This window comes from Hemicordylus capensis, chromosome 1 (genome assembly GCF_027244095.1).
Source record: "Hemicordylus capensis ecotype Gifberg chromosome 1, rHemCap1.1.pri, whole genome shotgun sequence".
In the NCBI taxonomy this organism is placed as follows: Eukaryota; Metazoa; Chordata; class Lepidosauria; order Squamata; family Cordylidae; genus Hemicordylus; species Hemicordylus capensis.
This window is the reverse complement of record NC_069657.1, coordinates 74,311,026-74,334,510: the sequence shown is the minus strand read 5'-3', so window position 1 is coordinate 74,334,510 and position 23,485 is coordinate 74,311,026. Positions and strand designations below refer to the sequence as shown.

Here is a 23,485-nt window from a genome sequence, read left to right as displayed (position 1 = left end):
GCTGGCTCTCTGATTTATTTGTATGTGTTTATCATAATTCTATACTATTAGACATGTGTATCCCTAGGAGTGTACATAAGTTAAAATACAAAATAAAAACAGGATAAAATGATTAAAACAATTATGATATAAAATCAATTAAAATTAATTAAAAGCTTGAGAAAACAGTCTTTTACACAAAAATACCAGAACCAAGACAGAATTAAAAACAGGAACACGCCTTTAATTTATAGCCTCACCGATTTAAAATTTGTCCTCACCGATTAATCATCTAAAAAGCCACTTAGGCAGCCGCTTATGACAGACAGTTGTGCAACCCTGTGAAACTCATGGTGTAAAGTTGCATTTGTTAAGGAAACATGAATGCAGTCAGTAGAAATGTTAAAGAAATATGAATGCAGCCGTTTGAACCAACTTTTCCCTGTCTGCAGATACTCCCTGCAAATACCTCCCCTCATGCTGTATTTATGTGTCAGGCATATTTTTCATTTACAGGGAAAGAAAAGCTACATGAAAGTGAAAAAACTACATGAAAAAAGCTACATGAAAGTGAAAAAAATATTTCCCATACAGAATCACTGAATTGTCTGGTTTTTTGACTTCATTTCAGTATAAGAGATGAAGTTAACATAATGTAACGCAGAACGATGATGACAAATATTTATATACTGCTTTTCAACAAAAGTTCCCAAAATGTTTACATAGAGAAATAAAAATAAAGATGGCTCTCTGTCCTCAAAGGGCTCACAATCTAAAAAGAAACCCCAGCAACAGCCACTGGAGGGATGCTGTGCTGGGGCTGGATAGGGCCAGTTGCTCTCCCCTGCTCAATAAATAGAATCACCACTTTCAAAAGTGCCTCTTTTCTCAGTTAGCAGGGGGAAAGAGCTGCAACACAAACATAATGCTATGAAAACCTTTTGAGCATTTGCTTTGTATTCTTAAGTATTGAGAGCTTGAGTTTTGGGTAGAACTTCAGCCATGTGTACTTCAGGAAATCCAATTCAACAGTCATGATTGTAGACATGGGAATTAATACTGCAAAGGAAAGCCATTTCAAATATGAGCAGGTTATTTATTTTTCAGACCTTTGTGAGTAATTCCCCAATTTTTTGGCTTGCAATAGAATTAGTTGAGAGGGAAGTGACTATTATAGTGTCTGTCTACGCAAAGTTCCTCAAGAGACAGGAGAAAGCCCCAGCCATGCTTGCCTTCTGCACAGGAAGTGAAAAAGCCAGCTGATGGCTTATTCAAAATTTATATAAAATGAAGACCTCTCATAGGAACAGAAGAAACGTTCATTTTTAATAAATATATGAAGTTGCTGATCAGACTACAATGGTAGGTCTTTCCTCTTTTCTCCTGCTTTTTTCATGCCTCAGCTGCTTGACCAGTGGTCACAGTAACAGTGACAAAAAGAAATTGGCTGTGCCATATATCCAACATTGCTCCCACAGGGAACGCATTCATCCTGCTCCCAGCTGTACCTCTTGCACAATACCCCATAGGTCATGTTGTTTCTTCCTTTGTTATCAGCAGGAGGGTTCCACTCCAAACTCATAGTAGTTTGGTTGTTACTGAAAATAAGGTTCTGCGGTGCTGATGGAGGTCTTGTGCATGCAACATATGGTGGATCAGTAAGTGCTCTGTAATAGCTGGCTTCACAATAGCATCATGAAGATTCTTCCCTGTCTGGAAAAGTGTGCCTAGGACAGCGGGTCTTGTGGGTCTTCACTGCAGTTCTTGTGAAGATTACTTGTAGAATCCACGGTCACAGGATTCACGTATCCCCTTTTTGCTGGAAACCAGCTTTGTAGATACACTTCCCAATGGGTACTAACCATTCTCCCTATGCACTACAATGTCTCCTAGGAGGGTTATCAGCTGCCTCCTTCTGCACTGCTGAGACAAGTTCCTTGTACCTCAACTAGGGAGGAGAACTCTGAGCCAGTCACCATATCTGGAAAGATAGCTGAGTTCTTCTGTTTGGTCACTGTACCTCAAACAAATGGGCTTTGCACATTCATAGAAGCCTATTTCAGGAACCTTCCAAGCTTTGCTACATTTTGGTGGAAACTCTGCCCCCTAGCCTACATGACAGCGAGGCTATCTCCCCCTATCCAGTTCTTCTTCGACTGCCGCATGACTTGCATCATATGGACAGCTATTCCATACCTCTAGACTTGCAACGCGCTTTCTGTGGTGGCTGCAGTTATACTGAGAAGGCATGCATGGATGTGATCAGCCTCTTTGGTTCCTAAGATGAAAACAAGGATTGAAAATCTATCATTCGATGGTCAGATCAGAAGTTGCAGAACATTGCTAAATCCATGACTTCCTATCAGTCCACTTACAGGTTCCCCAAGAACGGGAAAGCTTCCAGATCCTCATCGGTGACTTCTTCTTTCCAGGTACCTTCTTATTCAAACCATTCTGACCATTCCTTTCGTGGAACACAACCTCTCACTTTAGTGAGAGTTCTCACGTCAGTTCTCTTTTTGGGAAATCCAACCAGCCTAATCTAAGCCATCCACCTACAATAAACGACAATGACCACTTCACCTTCAGAACATGTTTAAGGCCCTGCCTGGATGCATGGGAGTGGATTACAACAGATCAGTGGGTCCTCATGATGATTCAGATTGGTTACGCTATGGAGTTTATTTTGATACCCCAGAGTCAGGTATCCGTATAACAAAGCCAACACAAAAGCTTCAAGAGGCCAACTCCCTACTAGACAATGATCCCATAGAGTGAGTCTCCCATAACAGGACAGAACGATCCCCCTCCCCATTATTTTACAGTACCAAAGCCCAATGGAGGGCACTGTCCTATTATGGACCTCAGAGACCTAAATTTGTTTTGGATGCTAAAAATGTTTTGGATGCTAACCGTTCCGGCAGTTCTTCCCCTCTTAAAAAGAAAGGTTTGATTCGCATCTATTTCGAAGATACGTATTACCATATTTCCATCAAACCTCAGCACAGGGAATTCCTGCAGTTCCATATTGGGTCTTCCGTGTTCCAAATCAAAGCTCTCCCATTTGGACTTTTGGCTGCTCCCCGGGTCTACACAAAGTGAATGGCGGTCGTGGTCGCCTTTCTCCAGGAACGGGGGATCCAAGTCTTCCCATACTTAGACGACTGGCTTTTCGCAGATACGCAAAGCAACCTACTAGACAGCCTGCATTATTCCGTCACCCTAACGTCAAACTTGGGGTTGCGGATCAATTACAAAAGGTTGTGCTTTTCGCCAATGAGTTATCAAATTTCTGGGCATCATCTTCGATTCAATAGACGAAATTATTTTTTCTCCGGAGAGGATTTTGGTTCTACACACCTTATCTAGGAGTTGTCTTTTACATCTGAGGCAATGGGCAGGTGTAGTCCAGCATCTTTTGGGCATCTTATGACCTCAACGATGGCGGTACTGCCCCACACACGTCTCTGTCTGCACGTCTTACAAAGGTGGTTCCTCAACAGTTTCGACCACATGCAACACTCAGTTGTGCATGCTCGTACTACTGCCTCAGGTGCAGCAGGCTCTGGGTGGATGCAGTTCACAAGAGAACCTGCACGACTCCACCAGTTTCAAAACAATACCGGTTTGGGCAGTCATTACTAAGGATGCCTCCATGTCAGGCTGGGGCGCTCACCTCAACAATATTACAGTCCAGGGCTTTTGGTCCCAGAGCGAGCAGTTTTTTCACATAAACTATCTGGAACTTCTCGTGGTCTGGTGCGCCCTCCAGAAGTTGCATCCCTATATTCATGGCCTGAAGGTATTGATCCAGATGGGCAATATTATTGCAAAGGCCTATATCAACAGCGGCACAGGGTCCTGCAATCTTCTGGCCCTGTCACTACACATATGGGAATGGGCCATCCGACAACATCTCACCCTGTCCACAATTCACATTCAAGGGCAAGACAATGTGCTAGCCGATGCGCTCAGCCAAGTAACGTCATACAGTCATGAATGGACCCTCGCGCTGGAGCTAGCTCAAGGCATTTTTCGTCTTTGGGGGACCCCAGAGGTAAGATATTTTCACATCCAGAGAAAATAATCTCTGTTATCTTTATTGATGAAGGGAAGGATTTGGAAAAGGATCTCTGCGGGATGCGTTCACTCTCACTTGGAGTCAGGGGCTTCTATACATGTTCCCTCACATTCCATTTGCTCTCCAAGGTCTTGCAGAAGATCAGGAAAGACAGAGCGAACCGCATACTGGTTGCTCCATGATGGCCACGCAGACAGTTCTTCTCATCCCTCTTGTAGCTTTCGAAGCACACTTTCCACTGTCTTCCTTTGCGAGGGACCCTACTGCCGCAGCAGGAGAATCATCCGCCTCCTCCCCTACCAAACGTACTGATGCTGACTGCATGGAGGATCCTGATAGATGGTTGGGATTTATAGAAGCTGTCCTTCTGGCATCCTGAAAGCCTTCCAACAGGAGGTTGTACACTGCAAAATGGTGACGTTTTGCTTCTAGACCAAAGGAGGACAAGGTAGACACACCCTTGATAGGGTGTGTGGTAGCTCGACTACTGACTACTCAGGTGGCATGAATCCTGGTAACACCATGGTGGCCAAAACAACTGTGGTTTCCACAGGTACTCAAACTGTCCAGAAACCGGTACCACTGATGGCCACAAGAAGCAGATCTTACTCAAGACAACGGCCAAGTGTTGCATCCTGATGGCATGGCTAATAGACTTCTAGCAAAGATTCTACTTAACCAAGGGAAACCCTCTACAAGACAGAATTACTTGGGGAAATGGCTACGCTTCAAGTCTTATGCTATGGTGAGATGATTCAACCCCAGACAGGCTAGCATAAAAGAGATTCTTCTCTGTTTGACAACCTTAAAGACTTACAGCTTGGCTAATGTCTCAGTGAGAGTACACCTTGCTGCCCTTTCAGCAAGACACCCTGGATGGGATGGCAAGATGCTCCTTTTACACCCTGATAGCAAAGCATTCCTGAAAGGCCTGATGAATTTATATTCTCCTGTACATACACCAGTTGCACAATGGAGTATCCCTTTAGTCCTTTCTGCACTAATGCAAACCCCGCTCGAACCTATGAGGACTGCCACTACTAAACTAGTAATCTTAACAACGGCTTTCCTTAATGCCATTGCAACAGCCGAAAGGAGTGAACAAACAGCTCTATGTATAGATTCACCATTTACCCGGACAGAGTATTATGGACCACGATACCAAAGTGTTATCTGATTTCCATCTTAACCAGGACATTGTGCTACCAACGTTCTTCAGGAACCCATCCACTCCATTAGAGAAAGCTATGCGTTCCTTGGATGTCTGTAGAGCTCTACTTTATTACCTGGATCATACACATAATTTCAGGTCTACCAAATGCCTTTTTATCACTTTCAAGCGCTCCGCCAAAGGTTCAGGCATGTCTAGACAACATATGTCCCACTGGCTAGTGGAACTGATTATACTGGCCTATAAATTACAAAAAGTAGATCCTCCAGAAGCTATCAAGGCTCACTGCTATGCTTCGGCTGTGCACTTATCTGGCATATTGTTTAAGGTTATCTGTAAGGCAGCTACATGGTTCACAGAATTGCCATTCGTCAAACATTATGCCATAGATCTTTGCTCTGCAGCGGAGGTTAATTTCAGGAGAAGTATATTAAAAAGGGTCTTACAATAGCTACTGCACCCTCCTCCACAGGGAGCTAACTAAACACTCATTCTTATGGATCTCAATGGATCATGTTCCAGATAAACTGGTTGCTCACTTGTAACTTATGATCTGGTAGTGATCCATTAATATACCATAAGACTTTCTCATCCACCCCGCTGCAGTAGCATTGGGCTATGAGTGTGCAGATACATTTTAACCTCAATAATGAACTTACCATTCAAGGATAATTGCCCTCATCGGTGGTTTTCCAGTAACTGAAGAACATGGCGTCCAGCCCCGCCTTAAATAGTACACGCTGGAGCTGTGGAGACGGGGCATGGGCGCCTCAAGGAGCTGCGTATTGCACCCGTGAGGATTTTGTGCAGGCGCAGTACCCTTTCTTATGGATATCAACAGATCACAACCAGATCATAAGTTACAGCTGAGCAACCTGTTTTTTCTTGACATGTTCCCAGGGATCCAGGAAGGCTATTACAATCCCTCAGAATGAATTTCAGTTCTACAAAAATTCTTTGTGCATTGCTTTTTGACATCCGGTTAGTCCAAAGCAGTGTTATCGCTATTTGTTTCATCTGTGTGCGGAATGAGTTTTGTTCTAGGTGGCAGTATCAAAACAGTGTGTGCACACATGCCTTCAGAGTGGGACTTTTCTGATTCAATCTGAGCAGGATCTAAAATTACTTGAGCGGACATCAAAAAATGTGTAAGCGCATGCCTTAGAGGGAACTCTGGTCCCAAACCAGTTATTTCAGTTAGGTTCCATGACTTGGTATACCTGGTACGTTCGTATAGGTGTGTAATTTTATTCACTCCACTAATTTCCTCTCACCCATTAGGAGGAGAAGAGATCCATTCCAATTCTGTCTGTCATGCTTTAGAGTCCAAAAATATTACTACTTCTGCAGCCTGTGCCTCCCCCATGTGTGCAAAGTGAAGCAGCCAGATGCAAAATAACATAATCCAAGAAGAGAGCCTAGTTTGAAAAACCATGAAGCGTGAGCTTCAGGCTTTTAAGTATATCTATTTACACATATATGCAGAGAGATATGATCATAGCTGCTGCTCCCACTCCTGTGGGTTTTAAGATGCACTTGGTGGGTCTTAAAAAGGCTTTTTCTGCAATGGGTATTATTTCACAGTGCTTTCACATGGAGCTCTCCTCAGCTGCCTTCTCCTCTTCCCTATTCACTTCTTCTCTCCATACCTGCTGCCTGTGAGTATCCGACTACTTGTGTTCTTTATGTGTATATAAAGAAGTGGCTGGAGTGAAGATCTATATCTTTATAACTTGGAGAATAACAAGTTTTAGTAAGAACTAATCAGCCTTATTTTCCTTTCACCGTCTCTACAACTGGACTAAATGTGGTTCAAATCGAGGTCCACAAGTTAGATCTCTTGCACCTCAAATGTCCATGCATCTTCCATCTTGCATTGGGGTGGATGACGACATTACAGACTACACCATTGAGGTATCCCTGTGTGTCACTCACTGCAACTGTACCCAGTTTGGTTCAAATCGGTTAGACAGTCCACAAATTAGCCACCTTGTGCCTCAGGCGTTCACGCAACCACCATCTTGCATTGGGGTGGATGACATCACAAACTACGCCGTTGATGTGTCCCTAGAACTGCACCAAATTTGGTTCAAATCGGTTAAGTGGTTTACAAGTTAGTCCACTTGCACTTCAAAAGTTTACATGTCCACCATCCTGGGGTGGATGACATCACACGCTATGCCATTTGGGCTTCCTTATGTGTCCCTATAACTTGTAGCAAATTTGTTTCAAATTGGTTAAGCGGTTCACAAGTTAGCCCACTTGCACCTCAAACATTTTCCATCCGTCATCTTGAATCGTGGATGACATCACAAACTACACAGTTGAGGTGTCCCTATGTGTCCCTACAACTGCCCCAATTTGGTTCATATTGGTTCAGGCGTTGCAAAGTTGATAGTGGGGGACACATGGATGGACACAGAATGCCGGGTGATCTCATAAGCCTACTGGAAAGTAGGCTAAAAAGCAATCTGAGATTGCTTACAGATCCACTTCACCTAGTCTAGGTGGTGTAGTAGTTAGTGCTGGACTAGGACTGAGGAGACCTGAGTTCAAATCCACATTCTGCCATGAAACTCACTGGGTAACTCCAGGCCAGTCACGTGTATCTTAGCCCAACCTATCTCACAGGTTTGTTGTGAGGATAAATATAACCATGTATGGCTGAGCCCCTGGTGGCGCAGTGGTAAAACTGCCGCCCTGTAACCAGAAGGTTACAAGTTCGATCCTGACCAAGGGGCTCAAGGTTGACTCAGCCTTCCATCCTTCCGAGGTCGGTAAAATGAGTACCCAGAATGTTGGGGGGCAATATGCTAAATCATTGTAAACCGCTTAGAGAGCTTCCAGCTATAGAGCGGTATATAAACGTAAGTGCTATTGCTATATAATCTCTAGGTTCCTTGGAGGATGAGCGTGATATAAATTTAATGATAATAATTACTGAATGTTGCAAATGATTTTTTTTAGGGAACGTAACTGGAGAAGAAGAGCTAACTCTTAAATGTCTGAGAGTGGCTTTCCAATTCCATTGTCATGTTTCTTTTGGTTAAAATAAACTCAAATATGGAAAGTGCAGTGCTTGGGTGGTGCTTCAGTTTGGGATCTGAATATGTTTGAGTAAATAAATCTTGTACTGTAATGCCTCTCTCTACTTGTCACAGAACAGGAAATGTGTTGGCGTCTTTGAAGGACACACTTCAAAAGTGAACTGTCTCCTGGTGACTCAGACAACAGGGAAAAATGCAGCCCTTTATTCTGGCTCCAGTGACCACAATATAAATTGTTACAATATCAAGGTAATTGTAGAGGTGGTGTTAATATATATTTAGAGTATGTGCAAACCCATAACTTTGATCCCTGTTGTTATTATCTAGCTTGTTCTCTTCCTACCTTCCCGTACCATGTGATAAAACTGATCCATAGATGAGGATACTTTACCTGCTCGGGAATATAGTGTAAATTACATGTTTTGTTTTGATGCCAGTGGCATTCGAGTCCAAAGCTATTGCATTAGGAAGAATTAGGACATCTGATCACATCCCAGCCAACTGCTTATCTGACCTCCTAGAAACTTCATGCAGGTCCTCAAAAATATGATGGTTCTTTAGTTTTGTGTACAGAACTGCCACCTAAAAAATTGATGCTGGTTTCCAAAATGTGAGGCCAGAGCTTAGGATTTTGATTTTTCTTCTCTAGTTTTGTACAACATTATAGGCCTGTTATATTTATTTTGTTGGTTTGTTTATCAATCATATTTTTATACTGTATGGTATGTACATCTCTAGGCAGTGTACAAAATTTAAAACAATATTTAAAAATCAACACAGATTAAAATACTCAACAATTAAAACAGTAGCATAAAAACAGAAATAAAAACAGTAACATAAAAAAATTATTAAAACAAATTATTAAAATTCATTCTAATTAAATGCCTGTGAGAACAGGTGAGTCTTGAGGGTCTTCCTGAAAACAAACAGAGAAGGGGATACTCTTATTTCAGTAGGGAGCGTATTCCAAAGCCCCGAGGCAGCCACAGAGAAAGCCCGGTCCTGGGTTGCCTGTGGCAAATGTAATTGAACTTCTCCAGATGATCGTAACCGGCGACAGGGTTAATGACAAAGGAGGTGCTCTCTTAAATACCCTGGACCCAAGCCATTAAGGACTTTATAGGTAATAACCAACACTTTGTATTTCACCCGGAAACATATCAGCAGCCAGTGCAGTTCCCTTAAAACTGGTGTTATGCAGACCTTTCGAGTTGTCCCAGAGACCTATCTGGCTGCCACATTCTGTACCAATTGTCGTTTCTAGACTACATACAAAGGCAGCCCCATGTAGAGCGTATTACAGTAGTCAAGCCTGGAGGTTACCAGCATATGTACCACTGTTTTAATGATATTTACCTCCAGAACTGGACGTAGCTGTCATAGGAGCCGAAGCTGATAAAAAGCGCTCCTGGCCACTGCCTCAACCTGAGAAATCAGGGAGAGCTTTGGGTCCAGGAGCACTCCCAAGCTGCATACCTGATCTTTCAGGGGGAGTGTAACCCCATCTGGAACAGGCAGATCTAAACCATCTATTGGGTCCCAACCCCCCACAGTCAGTACCTCCATCTTATTTGGATTGAACTTCAGTTTGTTATTCCTCATCCAGCCCATTACCACCTCCAAGCAGGCATTTAGAGAAGATATTCCATTTCCTGATGAGGTTGACATGGTTATCAATATGCTGATAACTGGGTGTCATCAGCATATTGATAATACCCAGTGCCAAACTTCCTGATAATCTCTCTCAGCAGTTTCATGTAGATGTTAAAAAGCATTGGAGTGGAAATGGGGGGAGTTGCATACAAATGGCTGCTACAAACCTTGACCTTTTAAAATAGTTTTACAGTTAAAAATTGTTTGCTTTCCTGGGCTTCAAACTAACTAAATTCTTAGGGGATTATATATAGAAGCCAAGGAAAACATTGAAGATTGTGTATGCTTTAATGAACTAGTGTGTAAAAGTTCAGAAAAGAGATATTTAATATGCACATCTAATATTGGGGGTTTGATTCCTCCAAATGATGTTTGAGGGCTAGAGCTCCAGTTTGGAGTGAGGGGCTGCAATCACATATCCTTTGAGTTTAAAAAAAACACAAAAAAACTTGTTTTGTTGTATTGGTGTAGGAGCCTGGCTTTCCCAAATGGAACAGGGGCCTTGAATGAATAAGTTGATTTACAAACAAAACTAGCTTTCAGGTGTTTGTTTTGAGATGATGGTAGCCAAAGCTTTTAGTCAGTATTTTATTGACTTCTGTCTACTTTGTTATATCAGACTAAAGAAGTTATGGATCAATTTAAATTGGACGATCGTGTCCTCTGTTTGCACAGTAGATGGAGGATTCTTTACGCCGGACTTGCAAATGGCAATGTGGTCACTTTCAATATAAAGGTCAGTATGAGAGTTGTGGTCTTCTGTGCATCAGCACTTCAAATATCCACTAAAACACACACACACAAATGTAGGATCGGTACCAGCTCTCAGATGCTATTCGTTTTCTTTATTTTTCATTCGCACATGTGCTATTGTCAAGGTGATATTTTTGTGTTTCTGTGTGAAACCTTTCTTCCACCTTGCCTTTCATTAAGGTACTCTTCAAAATCTACACCTTATGGTAACATCCCTGTAAGACTCAAATGGTTTGGATTGATTGATTTAAAAATAAATAAATCACTAAGCTGTAGACTGTGTGTAAACTGTTCATAGTCTTGAGAAGCTTTACTATTGCCTGCCTACTATATTTACCGAAATACAAGGTAAAGAGTCAGAGTTGAGTCAGTGTTGAGTCAGTGTTGACTCCTGGCATTAATTTAAGACAAGCCCTTTAAAAATAGAGGTTAAATCCAAGTTATACTATACTTTACCCAAAGGGGGGGGGAGGCTGGAGACTAGTCTTGGATTTAGGTAAATGCAGTACAGGAGAACCTCGGTATTTGCAGGAGTTCTGTTCTCCACAATTACTGAGGATAAGGAAACTGTGAATAGTGAGTAACTGAAGCAATGAAATTGGAGCAGTTAGGTTCCTGGTGGTCAAAAAAGATGCCAAAAATGGGCAAAACTGCCCAAACATCATGGGAGGAAGTGCCCTACTGTGCCCAGTCTGTCCCCAGCTAACCAGTAATGCCCCCCAAATGGTGCAATTTGTAGGGGGGTTTGCCAGAAACAATCATGGAGCTTTTTGTATTTGTTTTTAGTGTAACTACCCCCAAATGGGCAGAATTGGTCGAAAATCACAGAGGGAAGTGTACTACTGTGTCCAGCGATGCCCCCCCCCATGCTTTCATTTGCTGTTTTTTGGAACAAAAATTGCAGGGTTCCCCCTTTTTAAAAAAATGAGGCAGGAAATGGCTCCCTTACACAAAATGGTGGGTGGAAATGACCTCAAGAGATCATTTCTGCCCACCCCGACCCACGGATATGCGAATCTTAACTCTTTTTCTCCTGGTTTTTTCATGTATAACAAGGTCGGGTGCCAATTACCCAACCACGGATACGCAAATCTGTGGATATTGAGTCTGTGATGAACAAGGTTCTCTTGTATATGATGCAAGTTGATTTCTGAAAGCTGTTTTAGAGAGAAACATTTTATTTTGAAACTTTAAAAATGACAATTACATATATATAATTATATAGCAATAGCACTTACATTTATATACCGCTCTATAGCTGGAAGCTCTCTAAGCGGTTTACAGTGATTTAGCATATTGCCCCCAACATTCTGGGTACTCATTTTACCGACCTCGGAAGGATGGAAGGCTGAGTCAACCTTGAGCCCTTGGTCAGGATCAATCTTGCAACCTTCTGGTTACAGGGCGGCAGTTTTACCACTGCGCCACCAGGGTCTTTATTATATATAAATACGCTTAGCCGGATGCGTGGGGATGTGTGGCAGACCGGATGCTAATGGCGGTGGTGAGGAAAAGCGGCTGGAGGAGGTGGTGGTGGGCGAAGCCCCTCCAGCTGGGGGGAGGTGGCCCCACGAGGGAGGCCGGCGGCGGGCCCTGGCAGAGGAGGCGGGCAGGCAAAAATGGCGAAGGGAGGGAGCCTGATGGGGAGAAAAAGCATTGCCAGGGGGCAGGGAGGGAAAGCTGCAGGTGGCGGGAGGAGGACGAGGACCTCCAGAACTACAGGGAAAGGACTGTGGAGGGAGGAAGTGGAGGGGAATGGACTGTGGAAGCATGGGAAACAGACTGGGGTGGAATGGGGGGAAGCAGTGGGGAACGGACTGTGGAAGGAGAACGGAACGGACTGGGGAATGAACTGGAGCAGAAGGTGGTGGGAAGCGGCGGGGAGTGAAAGCGGTGGAGCCCTGCTGGGCAGAGACAAACTAGCGGCGCAGATGCTATGTGCTGGGTCTGCTAGTATTAATATAGTTTTCAGTAATTGTCCCTGTTACTAAATAAGGGCTGTCGTAGCCCTTGTGAAGTGGTTCATGTCTTCACTTTGCTAAGAATCTCTAGTCTCTGCAAATATAGTTAAAATTATATTTTATTTTATGTGGTATCCTGAAGAAGACAAACTAGGGTTTCAAGGGTCACTTGTGCCTGTGGCTTTTGTAGTGTGGCTGCAAAAGTGAGGGGGTAGAGTCTGGCCCCAGTCACTAGGCAGTCTTCAGGTAGCAACTTGCGTAATTACTGCAAGCTGTTATCAGAAATGCTGCCATTAGGCAATAACTGCTATGGTGCTGTTAACTCAATTTCTTAGAATTTTTTCTCCTCCAGTGTTCAAATATTGTTCAAGCCACTGAAGCCTTTGGGATTGAGTGGGATCTAAATTGAATAAATAACTACAGTAATGAAATCACTCTATAATTTGTTTTGTATTTTTAGTTTAATGTTTTAATTGTGTCTTTTTTACAATCTTGTGTTTAAATTTTGCTATAAACCGCTTTGGGATTGTTTTAATGAAAGACAGTATATAAATTCAACAATCAATCAATCAATAAAATTATCAATAGCTTCTTTAAAAATCTATTTACTACTATGAATAATGACAGGATTAAGGAGGACGTGGAACTCTCCTGATCTCAAATAACATTCAAACCGCTACGAGAGCTAAGTAACTCTGGTATTTTCAGTGTGCTGTCTGGGTAATGCTTTCTTAATTGGAAGTTTAAGTTTCCTTTACCCCCTTTACAGAATAACAAACAACTTGATGTATTTGAATGCCACGGTCCTAGAGCAATCAGTTGTCTAGCCACAGCCCAGGAAGGAGCACGGAAATTGCTGATTGTAGGGTCCTATGATTGCACAATCAGTGTCCGCGATGCCCGAAATGGACTGCTGCTTCGAACCCTTGAAGGCCATAGCAAAACAGTACTCTGTATGAAGGCAAGTAGCTTTAAATAAATCCTTTTTTGGGGACACACATTATTTGTAAATTGTAATCCTCTTGAAGTCATTAGAATCCTGTAAATGACTTTCCCATTTGTACCATTTGGTTTACCAAGGTGAAGTTATTGGTTTAGGATTGCAATGGTTAGGGTTAGAGGGAAGGTTACGTTTCCAAAGAGGAAAACGCTTGCTTGCTTTGCTTGCTTATGTGTCCGTGTGCATGCACACGCGCGCACACACACACACACACACACACCCCGACCCATATTGTCCCTGGGTAACTTCATCAAACCCCATGCCTTTTACTACTTACATATATATACTGATGATATCCAACTACCTCAGAATTTTTCTATCTTTATCCTATCCTACATCTCCAGGAAATACTGTTTGTGCAGTCTTTCCATGAATGTTTCATTACTGTTGCTCAGTATGTCCAAAACTGGACTACTTGCCTTTCCTCTCAAGCCTTCTTTACTTTGGTTACTCTTCATATCCATTGACATCAATATTAATCCTGACGATGAGGCACAAAGCCTTAGCTTTATCTTTTGATACCTCCCTTTCCTTATCTGAACATAGCTTGTTGACATAATGCGTAGCTTTCTATGTACAACATTGCAAAAATACAGTCCTTCCTCTGCCCCCTCAGCAAAAAATCTGGCTACTGCAATTTTCTCCAGCTTTCTGTTGTCATGCCTCGGCACTCTTTCCCTTCTATCAGAGATTCTGCCACCAAAGCAGCCTCTCCTTAAATCCCTATACTGGCTGCTTGTCTGCTGTCATACAGGTGGACCTTGGTATCTGCAGGGATTCCGTTCTCCGCTGCTACCATGGATACTGAGGCATTAAATCTATGGGGATGACCGGGCCGGTGTGTGGGGGGTTAGGTTCCTAGAGCCTGGGAAACTGTGATAAAAATTGGAGGGGGGGAGTAAAGTGCCCTACTGTGCTTCGTGGGCTTTCGGCAATGTCCCCCAAAAGTCCAAATAGTTCCATTCTTATGCGATTTTTCACAATAAAATAAGGGGGTGTTAAACTAAATGAACCACAAAATGGATCCCTTCTACAAAATGACAGTTGGAAATGATCTCCGAGGCCATTTCCCGCCACCCCTCACTGTAGATATGCAAATCTAACCCTTTTGGCCTTTCCCCCCACGTGTGCCGAGGTCAGGTGTAAATTACCCAACCACAGATATTCAAAACTGTGGATAGCGAATCTACAGATAACGAGGTGTGCCTGTACAGTGAGGGAAATAAGTATTTGATCCCCTGCTGATTTTGTCCGTTTTCCCTCTGACACAGAAATGACCAGGCTATAATTGGAATGGTAGGTTTATTGTAGCTGTGAGAGGCAGAATAACAACAAACAAACCCTCAAAAGCCCAGTGCCCAAAAGTCAGTGATGGATTTGCATTGTAGTGAGGGAAATAAGTATTCGATCCCCTATCAACCAGCAAGATTTCAGGCTCCCAGGTGTCTTTTCACTATATGCAGGTAACGAGCTGAGATGAGGAACACCCTCTGTAAGGGAGTGCTCCTAATCCCAGCTTGTTACAGTACCTGTATAAAAGACACCTGTCCATAGAAGCAAGCAATCACTCAGCTTCCAAACTCACCACCATGCCCAAGACCAAAGAGCTGTCGAAGGATGTCAGGGACAAGGTTGTAGACCTGCACAAGGCTGGACTGGGCTACAAGACTATCGCCAAGCAGCTTGGTGAGAAGGTGACTACAGTTGGCACGATAACTCGCAAATGGAAGAAACACAAAATAACTGTCAGTCTCCCTCGGTCTGGGGCTCCATGCAAGATCTCACCTCGTGGAGTTGCAATGATCATGAGAACGGTGACAAAGCAGCCCAGAACCACACGGGGGGAACTTGTCAATGATCTCAGGGCAGCTGGAACCATAGTCACCAAGAAAACAATTGGTAACACGCTACGCTGTGAAGGACTGAAATCTTGCAGTGCCCGCAAGGTCCCCCTGCTCAAGGCAGCACATGTACAGGCCCGTCTGCAGTTTGCCAATGCACATCGGAATGATCCAGAGGAGAACTGGGTGAAAGTGTTGTGGTCAGATGAGACCAAAATCGAGCTCTTTGGCATCAACTCAACTCGCCATGTGTGGAGGAGGAGGAATGCTGCCTATGAGCCCAAGAACACCATCCCCACCGTCAAACATGGAGGTGGACACATTATGCTTTGGGGGTGTTTTTCTGCTAAGGGGACAGGACACCTTCACCGCATCGAAGGGACGATGGACGGGACCATGTACCGTCAGATCTTGGGTGAGCACCTCCTTCCCTCAGCCAGGGCATTGAGAATGGGTCGTGGATGGGTATTCCAGCATGACAATGACCCAAAACACACAGCCAAGGCAACAAAGGAGTGGCTCAAGAAGAAGCACATGAAAGTCCTGGAGTGGCCCAGCCAGTCTCCAGACCTTAATCCCATAGAAAATCTGTGGAGGGAGCTGAAGGTTCGGGTTGCCAAACATCAGCCTCGAAACCTTTCTGACTTGGAGAGGATCTGCAAAGAGGAGTGGGACAACATCCCTCCTGGGTTGTGTGCAAACCTGGTGGCCAACTACAAGAAACGTCTGACCTCTGTGATTGCCAACAAGGGTTTTGCCACCAAGTACCAAGACATCTTTTGTGAAGGGATCGAATACTTATTTCCCTCACTACAATGCAAATCCATCGCTGACTTTTGGGCACTGGGCTTTTGAGGGTTTGTTTGTTGTTCTGTCTCTCACAGCTACAATAAACCTACCATTCCAATTATAGCCTGGTCATTTCTGTGTCAGAGGGCAAATGGACAAAATCAGCAGGGGATCAAATACTTATTTCCCTCACTGTAGACAGAACAGAGCCTTTGGCTTTACCTTCAAGTCCCTTTGCTGTTTTGCCTCACCCATTTATCCCTATGGCCTCCTGTCCTTGAGGCCTGTGTTTGAGCTTTGCTTCACTGTCCTCCTCTGTCTGAAGGTCTTCTGACTCCTGCCATTTCTTCCATTGATGACCTGGAACACCAGTGGAAGCCACACACCCTTCTCCCTCTCCCCCTTCAAAATCTACTTTTTCTGTAAAGTAGAAGGGATTTGCTTAATCCCTCATCGGATTCTTATTACTCCTTATTCTTTAGTCCTTTCCTTTACTGTAACTAAATCTAAGTACACGTAACAGAACTGGATGCATATCTTTTCCCCTGTCACCCTCACCTCCATCTGTGGTCTTCTCCTGTGCTGAATTTTAGATTGCAAGTTGCTTGGAGCAGGGAAATGTCATTTTGTGTTGCTCTATATAGTGCCAGTTAATCTGTGTGGTACTTCACAAATAATAGATAATAATTGTGATGATGACCTGCCCTAAGTGTCAGGATGGATATTCTATTTTCCTCATCTCCAGTAGCCATATGAAGCAATTGACTGTTGTTTTCAGGTTATGGATAAAGATAATCCTGTTGAGGACTAAAATAATTTGCTACAAGGTCATGCACTGAGTCCATGGCTAAACTGGGATTCAAACCCAGGTCTCCCAGATTCAACTTTATCCCACTGTACTCAAGGCGAGGTTTATATATGAAGGATAGGTTGGTGGAAGAAAGGCAGTGGTTTGTTTCATGCAGTGTAATGTGAGTGGTGCAGACCTGCCTATGCCTCTCGGGACTCTAAATCACCCAGTGATGTTGCTGTGCAAAAAGGCAGGACTGGCACTGCTGACTCTTGTGCAATCTCACATCATGCACTACAGTACTTCAATTCGGATTTCAATTTGGAAGTAGCACTTCACGTACAATTGAGCAAGAGTCATTAGTGCCAGAACTGCCCTCTTAACGCAGCAGTGTCACTGGGAGATTTCGAACCCTGCAGCAGCACAGATGAGTTTGCACTGCTCATATTACACTGTGGGACATGTAAACCAGCATCTCTTGCTGAAATGCCATAGCTAATTCGACTGTTTTGTCTCTTTAAAAGGTTGTGAATGACCTGGTGTTCAGTGGTTCCAGTGACCAATCTGTCCATGCCCACAACATACATGTAAGTTACATACATTGGCAAAATTGTACGAATGTTTGAGATCACATTTTTTACATGTTTGAGCCATTTTTGGAAGGGTGGTAGAAAAATCAAATAAATTATGAAATAGCATTTGAAATTATGAAATGGCAAGAACTTTTAAGGAAATAATTTACTCTAAAGCACTTTCAGTGTGTTGGGTTGATTCTAAACTGGTTATCAGTTCTGTGACTAGCCACTGCAGTTCTAAAAATACTAATTGGTGAATCACTACATTCTTCACCCGTTACAATGACAAGGAGTACAAAGAAAGGAGGAAATCCAGAAGAGACAGTACCTACTTTGGAAGCTATTTAAGTGCTGGTGGATGCTCAGTTCAGTAACTTAAATAATAATTTGAAAATATTTAAAGATGAGATTGTGAAATCAATTGAGGAAGTAAAAGGACAGTTTGAAAAGAAATAACGCATTTTTAGAACTCTTTCATAAAGCCAGTACTAAAACAAGCATCTTAACCATTTCTGCAGATTTTTCTAAGCAGCAATTAAATTGAGTAATGTCTTAGGGCTGTTTCTCATACTATATTGTTGTACTTGTACATCAAATACAAAATACACGTTTCACTTAGGTTTGTCGAAACTGGGGCTTGTTCTTAAAAGGAAGCAGAGCTGTAACACCCTTCGCAAGGCTTAGGTTTGCAGCTGCAGTTTACCACCAGCATATTTTGTCTGACTCTGCTAGTATGAGGGTCTTAATCCCCGACACTGCTCAACAAGCTGCCTCCTATTCCATTATCTCCTGAATTCTGTACCGGCATTTGATTTCCCCCTCTTTCTTTTGAGTAATAGTTGAATAGGTGGGATACATGCAGGAATTGGTCCTGTTCTTTGTGATGGGTGAAGATATTGAGCTGAAGCAATTCCCGGCATCTGCACTGATTCTGCCTTATTCAGCCAGGATGCTGCAACAGGTTGCTGACTATTTTGCCGTGCTATAACAGTAGAAATAAAGTAATAGGAATTCTACTTGAATTCCATTACCCTGTAATGTTTAATGTTACAGCAAATTAGCATGTAGTTTTTTAAACTTCCTCTTCTGTGCAGACGGGGGAGCTGGTACGGATTTACAAAGGGCACAATCATGCAGTGACAGTTGTAAACATCCTAGGGAAAGTGATGGTCACAGCCTGCTTGGACAAATTTGTTCGTGTTTATGAGCTGCAGGTAAAAGAATAAATGTTCATTCAGTCTGTTTTAATTTGTGTTGCTTTTCTTGGCATATGATAACTGTTGTAAAACAAGGGGGAGGGTGGAATCCTTGCTGTTCTGTAAATTCTTTGTCTCCTGCAAATCGGAATTCTTAGCCCTTGTGATCAAGCAGAAAGACTGCTTTAATCGTTCAGATAGTTAATGCTTTGTAATCTGTCTCTCTAGGCAGCCCTCTCTGTTCCAAGGTACATTTTAACAGTTACGAAAGTTCCAAGGGTTACTTCCCTGGCTAATTTTTCTTTTAAGTTGGAAGACTGCTATGTAGCCTGTTCTGTCTGCTCAACTGAACCATCCCTACAGTATGTTTATTACATCTTTATTCTTAGGTTTGTTTTATGTGTTGTTATGTCCTGAGTTCACAAGGCTTTTGCAGTTATCAAGGAAGTTAACTGTCTTTCATTTACTTAACAACTCTTCCTGACAGAGTCCAGCTCAGCCATGTGTAACCTAGAGGGAAGTATCATTTTATAAAAGGAGTGAAACAGAATCATGCTCCATAGTGCACTCCAGAAGGCAAAGGACTGGTCTTCATTCATCTTAGCTGTACAAGTTCACTTTTTATATAATATAAGTTGAATCTCGGATTGCGAAATATCTGATGTTTTTCATGTTCTTCTTGCCCCAAGTCTCATGATCGTTTGCAAGTCTACGGAGGACATTCAGATATGATTATGTGCATGGCAATTCATAAGAGCATGGTAACAGTTTCTCCTTTTCCTTATACATCTCCTTAGTGGCGGGATTCTGGAGTGGGTTATTCGGGAGGAATCCCACTTACTTTGTTAGGTGGGTTGTGTAAATGCAGTCCTCACGGACATATGTTCAGGAGGCACTCTGGACTTCAGATTTGGGGGGTGGGGGCGGGCGGGGAGGATTGGCGAAATCTTTCCTTCTCTCATAGCACCAAGACTGCATTGATCTGGATGTCAACCTGAGCTAATTATTGAGCCTTTCTAGGTGTGCTTAATTTCCTACCTTAATTTAATTAAGATAGACTTTATTAAATGAATGATTCCCAGTGCATTGTAGGATATTTATTGCATACATATAGAGTGCTCAAATATTAAGACTATTCTTGTTACTTCCCCCTGCCTCAAGTCTTTCAGTTTTGAAGGTGGTTGACCAGTACTTATAAAAGAAAACAGACCAGTATTAATTTTTTAATTCAGCTGGCTAAAACCTGAGGGATTTTTAAGTGTTCACTCATAAAAAATGTTTCTTACATCTTACATCTGTCCATCTTGTGGACAGATTCTGGACAATAGCGGTGGAATGGATTCTAAAAATAAAGTCTCTTTTTATTGTTGTAAAGACAGTTGTAAATCAAATAATTGTTTTGCTAAGGATGGCACTCTAAATTTTGCATCCTTGATTGATGCATTTTAGTACAAGGTTAAACTTGAAAGTGTGTTGTTGTGATATATATTTAAAACAACTGTTTTCTTTTTAGATCTACACTGGTTGCTATGATGGTACTATCCAGGCTGTGCGACTTAATTTGATGCAAAATTATCGTTGTTGGGTAAGGAACAACTCTTATTTGCTGCTTTAAGTTCATTTGTTATGTTGTAATATTTACGTTGCTCTTCATATAGTAATCTTAGATTGGCCCACAGGATTTAACTATCTATATAAAAATTGTGTGTGTGTGTGTGTGTGTGCGCACACACACACACACACACACACACACACACACACAGCTTAATAGTCATCACAGGAGACACCAAGAAGTGATATCTGAAAGTCCAGGACAAATAAAGGACCGATGCCTCAGTGCCAGGCAATCCTCCATTCAGTCCAACCCAGGCAGCCGCTGAATAATAATAATAATAATTATTATTATTATTATTATTTACATTTATATCCCACTCTTCCTCCAAGGAGCCCAGAGCAGTGTACTACACACCTGAGTTTCTCTTTCTCAACAACCCTGTGAAGTAGGTTAGTCTGAGAGCGAAGTGACTGGCCCAGAGTCACCCAGCTAGTTTCATGGCTGAATGGGGATTTGAACTCGGGTCTCCCTGGTCCTAGTCCAGCACTCTAACCACTACACCACGCTGGCTCAAATGATCAGATCAGGCTACTAATAATATGCTACCAACAGAGTACAGGAATCAAAGGTGCCTCATACCTAAAGTGACTTTTGGATAAAGGGTTAATGATGCTAAAACTGGGGTCTCTGTGGTAAATTCTCCAGCCTTCGGTGTTGTTGAGAATGGCTTATGACGTGATGGGTTGCCAATAATAGTGATGTGCATGGAACTGGTGGGGGCCGGCTTGACGGGGGGGATAACTTTAAGGGCGGGGGAGGATGCATTCTCCCCCCCTCCGCCACCGCATTCCCCCTGTTGGTGCTCAATTTCCTAAAAGTCAGTTGCGGCAGCAACGTAACTCTTGCTGCCCCATTAACCCTTTTACCAGATTTAACTGGAAGTACTTGACGCACCTGCATGCACTGGACGCATGCAGGTGCATCAAGTACTTCCGTTTACATCCGGTAAAGGCGGCAATGGGGCAGCAGGGAGGTACACTGCCGCCCTGATGGACTTCTAGGAAATCGAGCGGGGGAGGGGTAAGTGCATCTGCCCCTCCCCTGCCCTTAAAGGCAGACACCCACTGTAAAAGGGCCTCCGAACAGGTTCATGTACATCCCTAGCCATTAAATGAAAGAGTCTCTGCAGCTACCAAACATGTAACCACAAGAAGGCAGAGGACTCGTCATGGTGATGCTGTTCTTGGCAGCATCCCACAGCTGGGATGGGAATAAATGCTCCATTTTACTAAAACCTTTCCAAAGTAGTCCTTCTGTTTGCTTGGAGCACAAGCAGTGTTCCCTCTAAGGCAGGCTTCCCCAAACTGCGGCCCTCCAGATGTTGCTGAACTACAACTCCCAGCATCCCTAGACACAATTTTTTGTGGCTGGGTATGCTGGAAGTTGTAGTTCAGCAACATCTGGAGGGCCGCAGTTTGGGGAAGCCTGCAATAAGGCATGCATGTGCACACAAGTTGGAACAAAACCGCACATACATGAAAAAAAAATTAGAGGGAACATCAGACACAAGATAAACTAAGATTATTAAACTTTCTCATCATATACAAATACAATGAATATTTATATACTTATTTTCAACCAAAGTTCCCAAAGCAGTTTACATAGATATAAATAACATTTCTTAATTATTATCATAGTTGCTGAGGATAAATAACAGTAAAAAGATATTGTCCCCAACACACTCACTCACTCACACCCTCTTCTCAATAAGAGCTTTTGTATCAAGTGGGAGTTCCAAACCAACTACTAACTCTGAATATGGATTAGAATGGGGATGAAATGGCTATTCCAGATTGATTAATGAAGAATGAAAGAGTGCAGTTCTGAATATGAAAGGCCAGGCAAATGCAACTTTCTCAGTATCATATCCCTAGATTTGTTTCTCTCCCCACTCCCTTTGCTGGGGGGAAAATTTCAGGTCACAACTCAAAGTAATAATTTTACATATTATGTTTTTGCTTTTTCATAGACTGGAGAGAGAAAAAAGTTTTCCTTGTCTGTTCTTTTTGCATCTTTTTGTCCTTTTTGCAGTTTTATATATCTTTTGGTGTGTGTGTTTTAAATTGTTCATTATGCCACCATTCTGACGTTTTCATTAAATCTCCCTTGCCAGTGGCATGGATGTTCATTGATATTTGGAGTTGTGGACCACCTGAAACAACATTTGCTAAATGACCACACAAACCCAAATTTCCAAACACTGAAATGTCGCTGGAAGAACTGTGATGCTTTCTTCACCTCCCGAAAAGGTTCCAAGCAGGTATATACTAAAGAAACTAGATAAGATAAACTGCTAAGAGAGACTGGTGGGGAGTTTGTGCTGGCTTTGTCTGAAGGAGGATGAACAGATATATTAATGCATTTGACAAAAGCCTTAATGTGTCCATAGGAAAAGCTAAATACATAATTAAGATGTGCATGAGCCATATCACTACTTAAAGAACATTCATATAAATCCTTTAAAATATTAATCAGCAGAATAGCACTATCGTTCTGTACAGTATTTCTAAGAACAAGAAATCTAAACAAAACCATATCATTCTCAGCTACTGGGTGAGGACATCTCACATTGGTTATCCTCCCCAGCATGCTCTAGAGGGGCAGGACATATTTAAATTAGTTAAGAAGCCTTTTAAGAGGCCTGGGAGGATAGCCCCTCCAAGTTTAGTTTGTCCTGCAGAACTCCAGAGTGGACAATGCTGCTTTGCTTCTACTTCACTCTTCCTATGCTTCTTTACCTGCTCTTTACCACCTCCATACCTGGCTTCCCTTCAGTTACCTCGCCTTTACCCACTCCTAAAAAATAAAACCCTCCTATGCCTTTTTTGCTCTCTTCCCCCTCTCCTCGTGCCGATGGAGCCTAAGAGATCGGGCATGCGCCCACCCCAAAGAGAGGGAAACCAACACCTGGGGAAGGGATGGGCGAGATGGCCACAGGCTCCTCTCTATCAGTGAGCCTGGCTTGCTCCTCAGACTCGTCGGCGCAGGGAGAGGCACCTTCTCCTTGATCGATTGAGGAGGGCATGGGCGGAGG

At 42.8% G+C, this 23,485-nt stretch overlaps 1 protein-coding gene across 10 annotated transcripts in view; it reads left to right on the top strand.

Moving 5' to 3' along the window:
* Positions 1–23,485, top strand: part of ZNF106 (zinc finger protein 106) — a 101,024-nt gene that overhangs the window by 67,809 nt on the left and 9,730 nt on the right. For 7 of the 10 annotated variants that reach the window (XM_053286770.1, XM_053286773.1, XM_053286772.1 and 4 more), the window contains 8 exons: positions 8,393–8,527; positions 10,551–10,667; positions 13,415–13,606; positions 17,590–17,652; positions 18,735–18,854; positions 19,526–19,597; positions 20,350–20,421; positions 22,565–22,711. In XM_053286770.1, coding sequence (XP_053142745.1) covers positions 8,393–8,527; positions 10,551–10,667; positions 13,415–13,606; positions 17,590–17,652; positions 18,735–18,854; positions 19,526–19,597; positions 20,350–20,421; positions 22,565–22,711 — 918 coding nt within the window. The other 3 variants (XR_008314088.1, XR_008314087.1, XM_053286776.1) reach the window with 3 other exon arrangements.